A 16,303-nucleotide genomic window follows, 5' to 3' on the forward strand; every position below is an offset into this window, starting at 1 on the left:
CTTTTGGACTGGAGTGTGGTCATCAATGATTTCAGAGGGAATTTAATAATACAAAACCTCAATGGTGTGCATGAATGTGCAAATTCACATCCATACACACTCACTTACATATATGTATGTGTACACACATATACACACACGCATACATATATACTTATACTTTAAGTACAGGTTGTTGTTTTTTTCCCCAGCATCTTATAACAAATTGGCAACACACCTGGACTTCCTTAGACCATACCATGACAGAACAACAAAATCTAAACAGAGAAACGGGAATAATATTCTTTATCTAATTTACAAATTCATCTACATAATTAAATTGTCTGCAAAATAAAACATTTTATACAAGGGCAACTCAAAAGGCTACTTTAAAGGAAAAAGGAAAACAAAGAATACAAAAAGAAAACTCTCCATTTGGTAGAAGCCAGTGATGTAATCAATGACATCATACAGGCATTTGAGCAGGAAATGCTGGGCCGGCCCCTCCCATGCACCTGGCTGTGGCACGTAAACGGACAAACAGTGGTGAGTAAAAAAGAAAAACAATTCAACAGAAATTGTTTGTTTTGTTCTGAAGCAAAATAAACATTCCTATTTATCCAAAGATCCAGAAATGTTGGCTTTAACTAAAACATAAACATAGATGTAAATTGTAGTGATGGCCAAATGAAGCCTCATGAAGCAATGAAGCTTCCCGGCCCATTGCTTTGTTTATTACTCGATGCTTCATTCATTTCTCACTAGTGACATCTGCTGTTGAAACTGTGACAGCCTTGTCACTCAGATAGACATATTTAAAAACAATTAGTAAATGCAATATTGTCACAAAGTTTTTGTCAAACTCACATTTAGTAACAGGAGAGTCAATTAAATCCTATTTAACTAATCTTTTTTAGTTGTTAAAATTATTTGTAGTCAATCCTGGTATGTTGACTGCCAGTGACTGTTTCCTTTTGTCACTGACTGATTTGACAATAGACATTTGTTTTAGTGTTCTTGGAGTGTGGTGCTTGTTAGGGCAGGCAGTTTTCTTTGAGTTTTGATTTGCCTCCTGAAAAACTAAAATTCTTCAAAAGTTCTTTTTCTTGGATTTCTATTGGCTCTCTGATCTGATCCCTTATATTTTTATTCATCAGCCAGGATTTTACTTTTCCAACATCTTTAAGTCTGTTTCTGCTGTGCAAGACTGATATATTTTTGCAGAACAAAAAAATAGTGGCAATTTCAAGAAAGTGAGAATTTTGGAGGTGAAAGGTTTAATTATTGTTATTTAAGAATCTTGTGAGTGAATCATCCCAAGTATCCCCAGATGTCAGATTTTTTTTTCTTCTTGCTGGCTCCATTTCAATCAAGTTTATTTGTGTAGCACATTTCAGCAACAATGCAGTGTCAAAATGTTTTACATAATAAAAACACATAAATATAAAGTCACAAAATATACCATAAGCCACAATTGAGAAAACCAATAACAAACATTATATTTTGATGAGCGCCATCATCAAAATCATTAATACACATGAACTATAAAAGATTCCTTTTATTTCGGCCACTGCTGAAGACAAATACTCCTCTCATGCGATCACATTCAATAACCCAGGAAGCAGTGGCTCATCAAGCTTTTATTTTGAAAACCGACACGCAAAATGAAGCAGTCACGTGACCTATGCAATGCGAGGCCTCGTTTGTTGCCAGTCACGTGGTTTTCGACAAGACGACACAATCCTCGAAGCGGGGCTTCAGATAGCCCTTCACTAGTAAACTGTCTGCAACATAATGCTAACACAAACAAACAAACAAACCTGTGAGCGAAGCAAAGTTTAAATTGAAGCATTATGACCAAAGATTAAATACATCGGAAATGAGAATAAAGGATAGGTGGTTAACTTAGTAGTGCAGTAGTTTATTGAAGTCATCTTATGGTTTTAATGCTGGACAGTTATTCACTACTCATACAGGGCTTGCAAAAATATCCTCCTTCTAAAATACAAACCTCAGTGTATTTCACTGACAATGTCACAATTCCTTTGGTGTTTTGGTTTTTTTTTGTCTGTAAGTTGATCATTAGTTTATGTTCAATATGTTTTGCCATTTTCAGTCTTCTGTACTCATCATTGTTAAAACGGTGTTGGTATGTCAGTTTGTTATTGTGATGGGGTGTTTCTATATCTCTTGTTTTTTTTTTTTCCTTTTTGACTTCTTCTCTGCCCTGGCGACCTGTCCAGGGTGACCCCGCCTCTCGCCTGGAACGTTAGCTGGGGATAGGCACCAGCAAACCTCCCGACCCCATTAGGGACAAGGGTGAACAGAAAGTGGATGGATGGATGGACTTCTTCTCTCTGAGTCTTAGTTCAGCTTCGTCCATGTTAAATACTATCCTTCCCTCCACTTTCCTGCTTCCTCCTAGCCACAGGTGAACTACATTTTCTCTGATTAGTTCATTAGGTTCCTTTGTCATGATCCACACTGCATCATCATAAAACCTCACCGGTATTTGCTGTTTGTTGTTGTATTCTTCTGTTACCTGCTCCACTCCTTGTCTTGCTCTCCCAGCTTCATTTTTTTTGGTAAGTTTTCATTATTTTTCAATAATGTAAACTCTATCTCAGCTGGAGTAGTTTTTCAACACTACATTTTGCTGCACTCAGCCGTTTGATTGCGCCTCTGGCTGCATGTACTCATGCAGGAACTTGAATCTCTTCAGCTGTCCCAAATTTTCTGCAGAATGACAGACTTTCTGTATTTTGATCCTCTTTCCCATCAACTCTGACCAGTTTCACCTGTCATTGCATGATGCTACCACCAAAACATCTTTTAGCTTCCTTCATTTTAAGAGTTTTGTCTGATTAAAGATCTTAATGGTTTACCATGTCTTGGTAGATTAACAGTTGGCTAAATACAAACAGCACACTGTTTTTCCACATTTTACTTATGTAGAACTTTGTTTTATAATACAGCAGAAATGTTTGCATATTTGCACGTGTGATGAGTTTTTCTTAATCCACACATTGATCATGGACTAAAACTCAACATTTTGTAAGTAAAGTTTTAGAAATACTGCCACCTGCTTCACTTAAGTTGACTGGTTTTGACCATTTTGTTGGAAATTTGCAATGAACTGGCTTGTCTGGAAGGATGCAGGATCTGTTGATATTGTGTTAATTGATATAATTTGACAGTATACCTATAAAAACTGCCTTGATTTTATTTATGTGTCCCTTTGGGGTGTAGAGAGCCACATAAAAAGTTATGGCGATCCAGATTTGGCCCCCGATCCTTGAGTTTGACACATGTAAAACAAAAAGGTTTGTAATGTGACTCAAGGGTTGTGCACATTTTCGTAAGGCACTAACTTACGGATGAATCAGGGAGCAACTTTGAGTTTCATCTGTATAGAAATGTCAATCAGGGATTGTTTGGAAACGCACTACTGAGAAAAGAATCTGTAATGAACTCGGAACAATACGAATAAATTCTGATTTTTATATGATTCAACTGTTATCTTTAAAGAGATAATAGAAAGCTTAAAGAGTCAGGCAGCTTTGAGCTGAACAATTGATTTGTGTTGTTTTGTACTTATTAAAGGTCTGAAAAACAGAAATTATGCTGCCTGCAAATCTTACAGTCTGCCTTGAAACAATTAAATTTCCACTTTGAGCTCCTCAGATGCCTCAATTTCCAATTTTTTTATTATTATTTTTTTTGTTTAGCTCTGGATCAGTGATTTGGCCTCCCAGTGAATCCTGCTGTTGTTTACAATCTAATTTGAGAGTGGAGTAGTGACCTGCATCCCAAAGTAGACACCATGCCATTCACTGTGTACAACTATGGGGACGTATTAGGGTCATTCTAGAGAGAGGGGAGGGAAAAAAAAGAAGTAAATGACCACCAAAAACCTCAAAGTTTCAGATTAATTTGAGAAATGAGAATTTCTGAGCTTGAACAGTCAAAAAAATTCTGGAAAAACACATTTTTGAGTTTCAAAAATCCAAATATTTTGCTTTTTGAGCTCTAATCTAATTATTTCTAGAAAATTTATGGGATCTGAAACTTTTATTTATTTTACAGAAATGTAATAAATGTACAATGTTCAATAAAAAAATAGGGCTCCAACTTAAATTGCGTTTATTTGTTACAGTACATGTAATGCAAAGTAAGTTTATCAGAATTAAAGTTTCTCTACATAAATTGAACATGACAACTTAATATATTTACTTGGATAAACTTAATTGGATTACTTGCAACATTTTTTAAAAGTTGGAGCACCTGTGTTCAGAAAGAAAAAGATAACTGTCATAGTAGAGCAGTTTTGCAGGTGGAGAACATTGTGCTTCTGCCTTTGCTGTTGTGTGGATGAAGGTAACCCAGACAACCTGACGAGGTACACAAATTAGAGGCAGGGATGAGTAGGAGGATGATTAATGGTTCACAATAAGGACAGGCCACAAGAGGAAGAATGGAACATCGGTGGAAATCCCATGGCTGTTAGACGACGGAGAGGATTCAGGAACTGATCAGGAAATAAATTCCACCTTCAGATATTGCCCAAGAAAAGTGAGTTGGAGTTGTGAAATCTGAAACTCTGATAATTTTTAAAAAACGTATAAGAAAAAGGAGAAGTCCACATATCGGTGAAATAATTTCCCACACTCTCCGCTCTCCGAGGTTTTATTTCAAACCTCCCTTCTCACCTTCAAAACCGGAACTTTCTGCCGTCTGAACGGGGGGACAGCACGGGTTGATAGTTGCACGAACAGCCGGAATATCTATCCTCACTCTGGTTGTTTTCCATCTGGAGTAAAGAGCGCACATTTCTGTCTTCTTATCCCGCGCGGAGATTGATCAGACGTGTGCAAACACTAAAGCGTCGCGTGCTTTTCCCCGGCAGGGAACCCCTGCGCTCGCGCCGTGGACCATTCCTCCGTTCATCTACATCCAGACGAGGTGTGAACAGCGCACAGCGCCAGACGGACCAGAGTTGTTGGCTGGTGTGGATTCACAGCGGAGCGCCCAACTCGCGGACTCTGTACAACGCAACTCCGGCACAGATGGATATTTACGTAGCTCTGTTGTTGTTTTTCCTTTTCACCAAACCAGGTGAGCGCGCGACAAATGATTGACCGCAGTGAGGGATTTCGTTTTAACTTGAACTTATTTAAATTTTTGGTCTCTTTCTCCGCTGTGCATGTATAACCAAGTTAAGATTTCCCTCAGCGTCTTTGGCTTTAGTGTTTATTGTGTGTTGCATAAGTTACCTGCGGAAAATAGCGACAGAACCGACAGAGTAACAGATGAAACCTGCTACCTGCACCTACAGCCCGTGGAGAGCACAGGTGATGGCTGCAGGCAGGAGATGCAGCGATATGAATAAAGTATCTACTTAACCACTGCGCAACTTGCTCCAAAAGAGACTTGATAACAAAATTTGTTTTCATAGTGAATTTTTTTTCTTTTTTTAAACCTTGTATTTGTTCATAATTAGATTCGTTTCCCTAACCTTCATCTCTCTTTCTGTTCAGCTTTTGGTTTCGGATCAGATCAAGATTACCAGATTGATATAATCAGCGAACTTGACCTGGCAAATGCCACTTATGGAATTACCCAAGTGGCTGGACTTCACAACGGCAGCAAAGCCTTCCTGTTCCGAGGTAACGACCAACATTTCTCTGCAAGTTGAAGGAACATTATTTTTATTCTGTGGCTCCGTGCGCGCTGCTGCACGTCCTCGGTTTTGTTAATTAGTGAGAGCAAACCCACGCAGCGCCACACCTTTTGGTGTGGGAGTGTGTTGAGTCAGACAACTCCGGGGAGCCTCCTCTCATAATTACTCCACATTTAATTTGTCCGAGGCGGCAGATGCTCAGAGTCATTCTGGACACACTTGAGCGCGCAGTCTGCTTTGGATTTCCACCACACTGAGATTGTTTCTAATGCTTTCTTCTGTGTAATCCCAGCCACTGGCCGCATGTAGCTGCTATCAGCTGCGTTTTATTGTGAGCATAATGAAGGGTGCACAGCATGTGGTCAGACGGTTTAAAGCCCTGGAGGAGGAGGAAAGGGAAAATGGAAAGGATGAAATGACATTTTTCCTCTGGTTTTGTGTTTCAATAGTTTTTCTTTTGAATGGTGGGTTTTCCACTCTATGATAGGTTACAGAGCAGGTTTCACACTAGAGGCAGAGTTGATGGAGAGTGGAAGGACACAATAAGGGTATTTCATTCAGATTTCTGACTTTTAATGCAACAAACTTGCAAAGAAAGATTTGTTTTGTTTGATTTTTGATTATCTGCTCAATGTGCAAAACTTGACAGCCTGATGCAAAAATCTAAGTTTGCTCGTCTCTTGGCAAAGTTAGACTGAGGCGCCGACTGACTGAAAATGTCAGCAGCCTCTACGAATTCTTTTTGTAAAACTCACAAAACAGCCATAAGCATAACGGGGAACTTTTGTGAACATGTATTTGTCTGTTTATCTGTTCAAATCTGAGGGATGCAAAGACATCAGCAGTTTCAGTTATTTCAAATCCGACTTTTCCTTAGTCCTCTACTGCTTTTGTGGAGATTTTTTATTTCTACAAACTCAATGTGATATGACATCTGTCTGCTACAGGTAAGAGCAATGCTAATGATGAGGACTTCACAGATCTGTGTGTGTGTGTGTGCAGTAGTTTTATTTTCTGGAGTGCTTGGCTCAGTACGCCACTGGCTCTACATAAATGAAGACCGGGCTGCTTGGCCAGCTCTACTGATCTAAAGCTGTCCAAGATTCTGGACTCAATACCACCAGGGACACACAACTGCTCTCACTTAGTTCATACACACAACCGCCCCCCCTCCTCCAATCTTTTCTCCTGACAGTTTCCAGGATCCAAGAGTTTGTGCAGCAGCCAGATAGCAGGGGAAACAGCAGGGTAGTCCAACTGGGAATACTGGACTTGCTTGTGTTGTGACCTAGTTAATACATCAGTTATACAGTCTCTGCTTCTGTCATGGCTTGGTAACCCAGATTGCTCTGCAAAGCGACACCAGCTGAAGTTCCATAAATGTTTCATTGCTTAAAAAAAGGTGATTGATCTTTCAAAGCACAGTAACCACATAGTTAAACATGCAGTGCATCCTGTTGTAGGGTTGGTGTTTACATTCACTGCAAAAAACACAAAATCTTACCAAGTATTTTTGGTTTAGTTTCTAGAGCAAATATCTTAGTTTTGTCTTAATTCAAGCGTCCTAACTTGAAAGTAACTTTATTTTTTATTTTTATTTTTTTTAGCAGTATATAGAAACTTGTTTTAAGTCAATAATTCCTTTAAAAGGAAAAAAAAAGAAACTTGACCCATTTGCATATTGGCTGATTAATTCACTTACAACTTCCCCATTTTATAAGTTACTTTGTCTGGGAATGGAATTAATACTTTTTAATATAAATAATAAGGAATTATTTACCGTACTTGAAACAAGCCTCTAAATCTTGGTGAAAAGTTACTTTTAAGTTGGTGTGTTGTATTATTATAATATATTTGCACTGGAACAGGATGCATTCTTATTGTTTTTGTGCCCTGACTAAATTATTAAAATTCACATTTTGACTGAGAATAAACCTTGATTTTTTTTTTTTATTGGAATTTTAGATAACAGATATAAAAGGTATATAAATGTATTCCGCACTCTCAGTCAATGCTTTTTGGTTGTTCTTTCTTTATTATTGCCGACATACTTCTTTCGCAGTGTGTCTCTACCACATTTAAAATACCAAGAGACTGAAAGTTTTGGCCATTCTTTGTGAAACAGCTTAAGCACAGGCAGACTGGATGGATAACATCTGTAAATGGCAACGATTAAATGTTTCTAAAGATTCTGTCTGAAAGGCTAACATCCACCCCAGTATTTGCAGTTTGTTTTTATTTCCCTCTCACTGCAAAAACAAAATCTCAGCAACAATTTCTGATCTAGTTTCTAGTGCAAATATCTTAGTTTTGTCTTATTTCAAGACTTCTAACTTAGAGGTAGGTTTTTAGCAAGATATAAGCTTCTTTTAGGTAGATAATTCATTGATATCAATTAAAAACTACTGGTTCCACTGGCAGATTATTTCACTTTTAAAAGTAAATTTTTCCAATGTTAAAGGGAAAATAATCTGCCAATGGAACTAATTCTTTTTCATCAATATTAACGATTTATTGACTTACAACTTACAGCTTCTATATCCTGCTGAAAAATTATTTTCAAGTATTTACACTAGAAGTTAGACCAAAAAATACCAGCAAGATTTTTTTTTGTAGTGAAAAACATCCTCGCAGCATGATGCTGCCACCACCATGTTTCACAGTGGTGATGGTGTGCTTTGGGTGATGTTTAATATTAGTTTTTACTACAAATGGCATTTTGCAGCTCAGCAAATAAGGTTACATTTTGGAGTTGTTTGACCAGGTTACTTTATTCCATAGGTGTTTTTTTTTTTTTGTGGTCAATATTTTTCCATCTGTGCTTTAGAGATCTGTAGATCCATCGAGCAATATATTTGATTAATTTTATTCTTGTTTGGTCTTCTTAGTTAGATTTTCTTGGTGGGTTTGCAGCAGTGGAGCTTGAACAATTTTCTGTAAGAGGCTTAAGATCTTATTTTATAACAGCTCTGCTTTAAATTTTACGATCCTTGTTTGTTGACAAACTGTATTTTGTTTATTTTATTGTACTCCAATAAAATAAATGTCTTCACAGAACGGTTTTAAATGCACTAAGATTATGGACTCAGTTTGTTATTTTGTTTTGTATTTAGGGGCATCAGCTTTCATGAGACTAAATGCATAAACCTGCTGGACCTTTCAGACTTGCATTTGTAAAACAAATCATCATTCCCTTCCTTTATACTATTGAATTGTTCCTAAGTACATATAGATACTAGGTAAAAATGTGTTAATATTCTGTGCATCTAGCATTAAAAAAGGTTAACAGAAATTGGAGCTACATGATATGAGGGAAACCTATGATGTGGGATACTGACTCTGAATGTAAGTGTTACAGTACAGCTTGCAATAAATGCTGTGGGTTCATTGTATGCAGATCCCAGATGGTGATTATTCTACATCTAGAGATTTTTCAATAAAACCAGTAGCATGGTTTCATTGAAACTGTTGCATTTGGCTAAAGCTGCTATTTTGGCAAAGAAAATAAAACAAAGATTGTAATTTAATGACTTTTTGACTCTTATCACTCAGAATATTTTCTGTTCTATCAAACTTAATTTTATTTTCAGAGAGCATAAGGATGATTTTCTAACATTTATCTCAGTGACCCCCTGTTAAATAGGAGCTATTCTGAACTTGTGATCCAACATAAACACTAAAAGAAATGGAAATATTTAAACTCTCCCACTGTGCTGAAAGCATTGAACAAAGCTCAGCTAATTGCTAAGATATTTGCACATTTGTTCTTATCTTTTGCCTTTTGCAGTTAAATGTAACAGAAGTGCTTACATTGCCAAAAGATCCTATATATTGAATAAAGTAAATTTTTGTCCATATGAAGCCTGACCTATATTCTTATTCCACGTTGCAGCCCAGAGTGTCGGCCTCATTACTCAGGCCAGCCTTGGTCCTAGCTTTGCTTTAGATTTAAAGTAGTGGTGATTATAGTTTGTTCTTCTCATGTTCCTGTGGGGGCATTTTGGAACTGCCGGATTCATTTTAGTAAAGTGTATATAACTTCAATTTAAACAGGTGCTAGGGCCTCATACTATGATATATTGATTCATTAGCAGGCATTCATGTTTTATGGAGGAGAAACCTTGTTACTTTAACTGTTTCACCAAAACTACAGACGTATCATGTTTGACATAACTTCACCGCAGACAAACCAACCTCCAATTTTACTTTATGAATCAGGACACCAAAATACTGAAACTCTCCTCTGGGTGCAGGATGTCTTTTCCAACCTGAAGAGGGCACTCTACCTTTTTCTGGTGGTGGTCCGATGTGGCTGCGAACTGATCTGGCAAAAGCTGGAGATTATGACCTGATGAAGCCAACAGTGCCACATCGTCTGTGAAAAGCTGGAAATTGGAAACGCTCAACACCTTGACAGCATCTAGAAATTCTGTCCATAAAGATTATGAACACAATGCAGGACTAAAGGCAAACTTGACAGAGTCCAAAGCTCACTGGAAACGGATCTGACTTGTGCTGCGTTCAGACAGCGCGCGATTTGAGTGTCTGGTTCACATTCAATGTCTGTCGATTTGAAGTGTTTTGAGTATTTGGCGTGTGTCCAGTATGGCCAACTTTGGGGTTAGAAAATCCATCGTTGGTGTCCTGCCAGGAGATGCAAGCACCGCTGCAGATTAACAGGTCATCAAACTGGGCTCAGGTGAGATGAAAATGGCGACGAAAGCGATTCTTGTTGGGTTCAAAACTCACAACAACTCTAGTGAATCCAAACATGGTGCAGAGACATATTTGCTTTGAGCAAATAAAGGTACTCATTATATCATCCGCCATTGTATAAAGAGACAGAAACAAAAATCTTACCAAGTATTTTATATTTTTCGTCTAGCTTATACAGCAAATATCTTAGTACACTTGAAATTAAACAAAACTAACTTGCAAGTAACTTTTAGCAAAATGTATACAGGCTTGTTTTAAGTAAATGATCTCTTAAAACTGATGAAAAGGTACTTGCTCCGTTTGTCTCATATTATCGGTTAATTTATTCGCAATGGAATTAGAAAACTTTCATCAATATCGAAGTTATTTACAAGCCTCTATATCTTACTGAAAAGTTACTCTTACGTTAGTTTCTTATTTTAAGTGTAAAATATTTACACTACAAAGTAGACCAAAATTACTTTGTAAAATGTTGTTTTTTTGCAGTGAGAGGGGAAAAAAGGTACGAGGCTCCTCCCACTGCATCTGGAGCTTTTTTTTAATTTTTGTTTTGAGGCTCTATATCAGAAGTCTAACTTCAAAGTTCACAAGTGTCCAACTTGAGGTGTTGGATGTGTTTCTGACATGCAAAACGGCGTTACTGCTGACACAACAGCCTGTATCAAGGGGCCTTGTACCACTTTAATATAAAAAGTGTATTATAGTGCAGTTTATTTTTCCTTTTTCAATCGTTCAGTCATTTCCAGTCTTTCCATCTCTACCAGAACTGTGTTATTTTCCAAAAGGGCTCTGTTTTTTCCTTCTTATGTATATCTTCATATCTGACGCACAGGTTAAGTAAAGCTTCCCACAAAGTGACCTGGTCATGAAATGGGCTACATGGTGAGGGCGATAGGTTGGGTTCAGGAGTCACAATGCAGTTCCATGCAATGAATTGTGTAAAATAAGCTGTTAGACATTAAAGAGTTTTCAAAACTGTAGTTTGTAGTATCGAATTGAGCTCAATATTTCTGGACAGTGTGTATCCCTCTGCTCTTCACCGGCTGCTGCACAGAATCATTAAAGTTAAATGGTAACAAGTGCAGCTTTGATCTCGATTCTGTGAAATCTTTTAGTACGCCTCCTCAGCCTTTTAGGTCAATTATGCTTTACGCATAACTCTGCAGACTGGCGTGACTACAAAAAGGGTTCGTAATTAACGTCTAATATACCCTCCTGTTGATTCAAGTCAATTTTTTTCATGCATAATTAAAAGCAAAAATCCACACTATACCCCTGCATTGTTATATTTGCTTGTTGTCCCTGTTAATAATAAGCCCACTGTTGCGTGTAAACTGTACATCAAACAAAAAAATTACCTGCAACAGAGATCAAAGATGCACGAGTTACAAAAATCAATATACACATAATGTATCTTCAACAAAAAATACACAAGCTTGGCCATACAGGGCAACTTCCAACTTTATAAGGGAACATTTTCTCTTTGCTTATTATAAAAGTAGCAACTTTTCTGATTCCTAAAAATAATTTTAAAGTTGCTTTGTATCTGGATGTATGCATTAATTTAATTCAGTTCAGTGAATTTTATTTGCTTGGATGTAATTCACAACAAATGCCATTTCAATGCACTTTTAAAAATAAATTTGATTTATAAACAGAAAAAAATAATCAAATCAATTCAATAATGTATAGACAAATTCAAATGTAGATCTTCACAAACCCATTCAACAAATTAAAATATTGAAAATTTCATTATCATCAAATGAAACATTTAGATTAGACAAACACTGACGTTTTAACACCTTTTATTTCTCAATCATACTGAATGAGAAGCACGTTTAGAGGTTTTCAGCAGATCAAGGAAAGGTAAACTTAGCAGCCTAAATAATAATTTATAACACTGAACTACTCTTAAATAGCCACCATATTTGTAAGCTTTTCCCAATTAAGCTCATAGTAAAGGAACAACTCTGTTTAATGAGAAACATGGATGTCATGACAGCAGAAATACATTATTTTTAAAAGTTTAAAAAAAAATGAATCTAATAATGAGACAGTCTGACCGTCTTTGTACTTGCATTAGATAAAATAAAGACTGTAAAGATGCCAATAATTATTCACAATTAGTAATTTAATATATCAAAGCACATTTTATAATCTGTTTTGGATTAATCCCTTAAAAGAAATTAATTAATCCCAGCAACAAAACTCACATATTCTTTGTACGTAAAATATTAATACATGCGTCACTAATCAGTTAATGTTTGTTGTTTTTCAACCAACAATTCCTGTTTTGCTAAATGTCGTATTAAAACATAAATAACATAATCTTGACACCCACATCAGACGAACTTTATTTTTCTTGAATAAAATTTGTTGAAAGTAGGAAAAAGTGTTGACAACCTCGTTTGTTTTCATGTATTTCATTTCTTTGTTTTTAATGTCAAGATGGAATCGGATCAAGATGTAACTCATTAGCAATGTGCTACATCTTGATGTTTAATTTACATCAAGTGTGAAAATGCAGATTTGTCTGGATAAAAAAGCCTTTTCTAAAGATTAAATACATAAAGGAAAAACCTGCTTAATTTTTTTTTCTTTGATTTGCTCAAAAAATGAAATGCTAGAAATTTTACAGCAGTTTCATTTTTTTCATCTCTCCACTGTTCATAAGAAAGTGGAAATGCATATCTCATCACATTTTTATTTTTTATACGGCATATTGTGCCTTCTCTGTTGGGCTTCTGTAGTAAACTATTTCTTTTAGAGGAAACAATTTAGACATTGTGAAACTTGAAATTGGTGCTATATGAACAGTAAATTGGCAGTTTTAAAATGACAAAATTTTTAACAAAAAATAAATAAAAAATGAACACGTTCCCCACAGGTTAGCCAACATGTTGGTTCCAACTGAAAACTAGATGACTCTTTTTAATAGAACATGCAAAACCTGGTGCAGCATATTAGGGCCAGTGTCGAAAAAGAATAGTACATTTCTGCCTGAAAACTTTTATTTTTAGATATCAGAAATTTTCCACAAACACTTGGAAATTTCTGAATTTCAAATGTTGAGAAATATTTTTTTAAATTTTAGTTTTTGGCAGAAATTTTTTTAATTTTATTTATTTATTTTTTCCTGTTTCCACAGTGTACACTGTCGTAAATATCCCGTTCTAGTTCTGTCTTTGCAATAAATATCAAGCTACTTTATCAGATTTCTTTTTTTTTCTTTTTCGACCCGTGATTACTTTTGAAGCTACATTTGGTCCACATAGAAAAAGGTTTGGACACCTCTGAACTAAATGATGATTTTGACAAACCAGCAGGTATCGGATAGAGGACTGAACCTCTACTGGGTCAGGCTCATCATCGTCTCTTGGTAATGGGATCATGCCGAGCCTCCACATTGTAATATTTGTGAATTTATAACTTATTAAAATATTTTCCACCTTGGTGGGATATTTTTCAACCTCTTTTCTGGTCTGTGGTTTGTACAGCAGTGTTACAGATCTGACTCATTAGTTTTTATTTCAACATCTTAATGGTATCTAATTACCAAGTTAGCATTAGGAAGGAGCGGACATCATTAAATCAGCTGTGTGACACATTTCGTCTTGCGTTTTAGTTCATTTATTGACTGCTGCAAGTGGGAAAAGCAAGTTAATTTCACTTGCAGTGGCTAATTTTGTGTTTTTTTTTTTTTTTTTTTCTTTTCAGTTAGTGGTTAAACAGAATTTAAATTAACTAATGATTCGATTTTCAAACTAAACTGGCATAAAAACTAAAGGTATTGCATTGGTTTATGGTTTGAAGGAGTACTACAAATTGTCAGACATAATTAAGGCACAAGAGAAAATTTAGAAAACAGTCACAATGTTGGCACCCTCTTTTTATTTAAGTTGTTCCCCTTGCACAAATGGCCAGCTGTGAATGCTTCTACTATTAATAAAACAAACCAAATAATCGACCTGTTTTTGCTTCTTTGGGCTATTTCCAGTCCACCGCCAGCAAAGTGCAGAGGAAAACCACGTTGCTTGTGGCAACAGTTATTTTCAAAGCTTCAGTAGAAAACATTGGCTTTTGCTGTCGGCCTATCCAGAAAATAAGTTGGTCACAGAAGATAAAACAGAGACACCAAATTATTTACTCATGAGATGAGTAAATGGAGCTGAGACCAACATGGGCGTAGAGGAAATTCACAGTTTGCCTTTTCTTCAACAGCAAGATCTCTATCACTTTCCACCGGGGCTTGAAGTAGAAGTTAAAACTACTTTTATCCTCTTTTCTATTACTGTTGCTTAAAAAGCAATCAGGAAGGGAAAACCTCATACATACATAAACAGCAAAGTTGAGAAATGCACCAATCATGAGAATTTAAAGTTAATTTATTGAAGATAAAGAAAGTACATGAATCATGCAGGGATGTTTAAGAAAAGCATTTTCGACAATGTTGTGTTTTAAGTTATATTAATGATATTAAACAATTTTCAAAGTCTTAACAAAAATGGGACACAGAGTTTACAATAATTACTGTCTGCAAACACATCATGCTGCAGCAGCTTCTCTAATTATGTGCAGTATGTGTTCCTTACTGTCCTTCTCGAGCCATCAGGGATTATGAAGCTGCAGCTTGGATTTTTTATTTATTTTTAATCTAATGCATGTGTTTAAAAAAACAAACAAAATTTCTCAATTTCTGGCTGCCGTTTGTGGAGGTCTATCTGACTGAATAGTTCACCGTTGAGCTGAGTAAAAACTGGCAGAAATGATTTTCAGAATTTTTTACTCATAAAATTCTTGAAAATATGTGTATTTGTAGATGGCCTCAACCTTTTGCTACCTTTAAAGGCAGTGTGAACAACTTGAGCTAAGAGAGAGAAACTTAAGTGTTGGTGACCTTAAATTTATAAGTTGAGCTACAAATTCTCATTCTGATAAGTTGTGGAGTTTTACTGATACTAAAATGTAAAAACGCTTTACTCTTAACTTTGTTTGCAGCCTCTAAAGTTTTGCTTTTACAATAACTCTGTTTAGCTCCATCTGTTGTCCTCATACGCGATGATGCTGCCACCACCGTGTTTCGCCACCGGCGGTCTTGCAATGTTAAGTTTCTATAGAATATTCTCCATATATGTAAAAAGTTGCATGTCTGCAGAGGGCCTTCTTGCACATGTTTACTTTCTTCTAAGTAGCTTGCAGAAAATTGTAAATAATACAACTTATTTAGCCTTTTCTCTACATTGACCTTCCATTACATTTTCAGATGATTGCTCAAACAGGGCTTTTTGTAAGAGTTAAAAACAGGGTTAGGGTAAAAAAACCCCCCCACAATTTAGTCCCTGACCTGTCTCTGTGTGTTTTTGTCTTAATGAAAGTATTTTTTCCCCACAACGTTTATTTAACAACCCCTTGAGGCATTCAGAGCTTCTGCAGTCATTTTTCTTCTAATTCACAAAAATACATTACTTTGTGTTTGCTTGGCCACTCTGAAACACATTGAACTTTGTGATTGTAACTTTACAAAATGTGAAAGAGTTGAAAAGATAGAAATGCTTTTAGGGTTAGCAGTAGAGATTAGATGAAGCCTTCCTGAGAGGAACTCTCCCGGAGTGGAGCCGCTGTCAGGGGGTTGCTGGTTGATCGAATGTTTAACTTGAAGAACCCTTAAGATCTTGGAGCTTAATATGGTGGTTCTACAAAAATGAGTGTGAAGGACGACGTGTCAAACTTTCAATAATCTTTGAGTATCCTGGGGCCGATGTCTGCAGGGTCAAAGATCTGTTCAGGTAAAAACAAACTGGAATTAAAGGTTAATCTGCCATTATTTAGCAAATATGACTGCTTTTATTATAAGAATAGTAAAGAGCTGATTTTGATTTAATCCAGGTATAACCACTTAGATATTTCCATGTAGCACAAAAATAATTT

The 16,303-nt window shown here is 36.3% G+C and overlaps 1 protein-coding gene across 6 annotated transcripts in view; it reads left to right on the forward strand.

The window, feature by feature from the left end:
• The first annotated feature begins 440 nt into the window (after positions 1 to 440).
• The window catches only part of LOC122844826 (protein kinase C-binding protein NELL1-like), a 225,922-nt gene continuing 210,059 nt past the window's right edge, over positions 441 to 16,303 (forward strand). Inside the window, exons 1-4 of one of the 6 annotated variants that reach the window (XM_044140623.1) lie at positions 2,421 to 2,564; positions 4,434 to 4,551; positions 4,886 to 5,094; positions 5,517 to 5,645. In XM_044140623.1, coding sequence (XP_043996558.1) covers positions 5,046 to 5,094; positions 5,517 to 5,645 — 178 coding nt within the window. In that variant the 5' untranslated portion in view covers positions 2,421 to 2,564; positions 4,434 to 4,551; positions 4,886 to 5,045. The other 5 variants (XM_044140617.1, XM_044140629.1, XM_044140638.1 and 2 more) reach the window with 5 other exon arrangements.

This window comes from Gambusia affinis, linkage group LG02, assembly GCF_019740435.1.
Source record: "Gambusia affinis linkage group LG02, SWU_Gaff_1.0, whole genome shotgun sequence".
NCBI classification, from domain to species: domain Eukaryota; kingdom Metazoa; phylum Chordata; class Actinopteri; order Cyprinodontiformes; family Poeciliidae; genus Gambusia; species Gambusia affinis.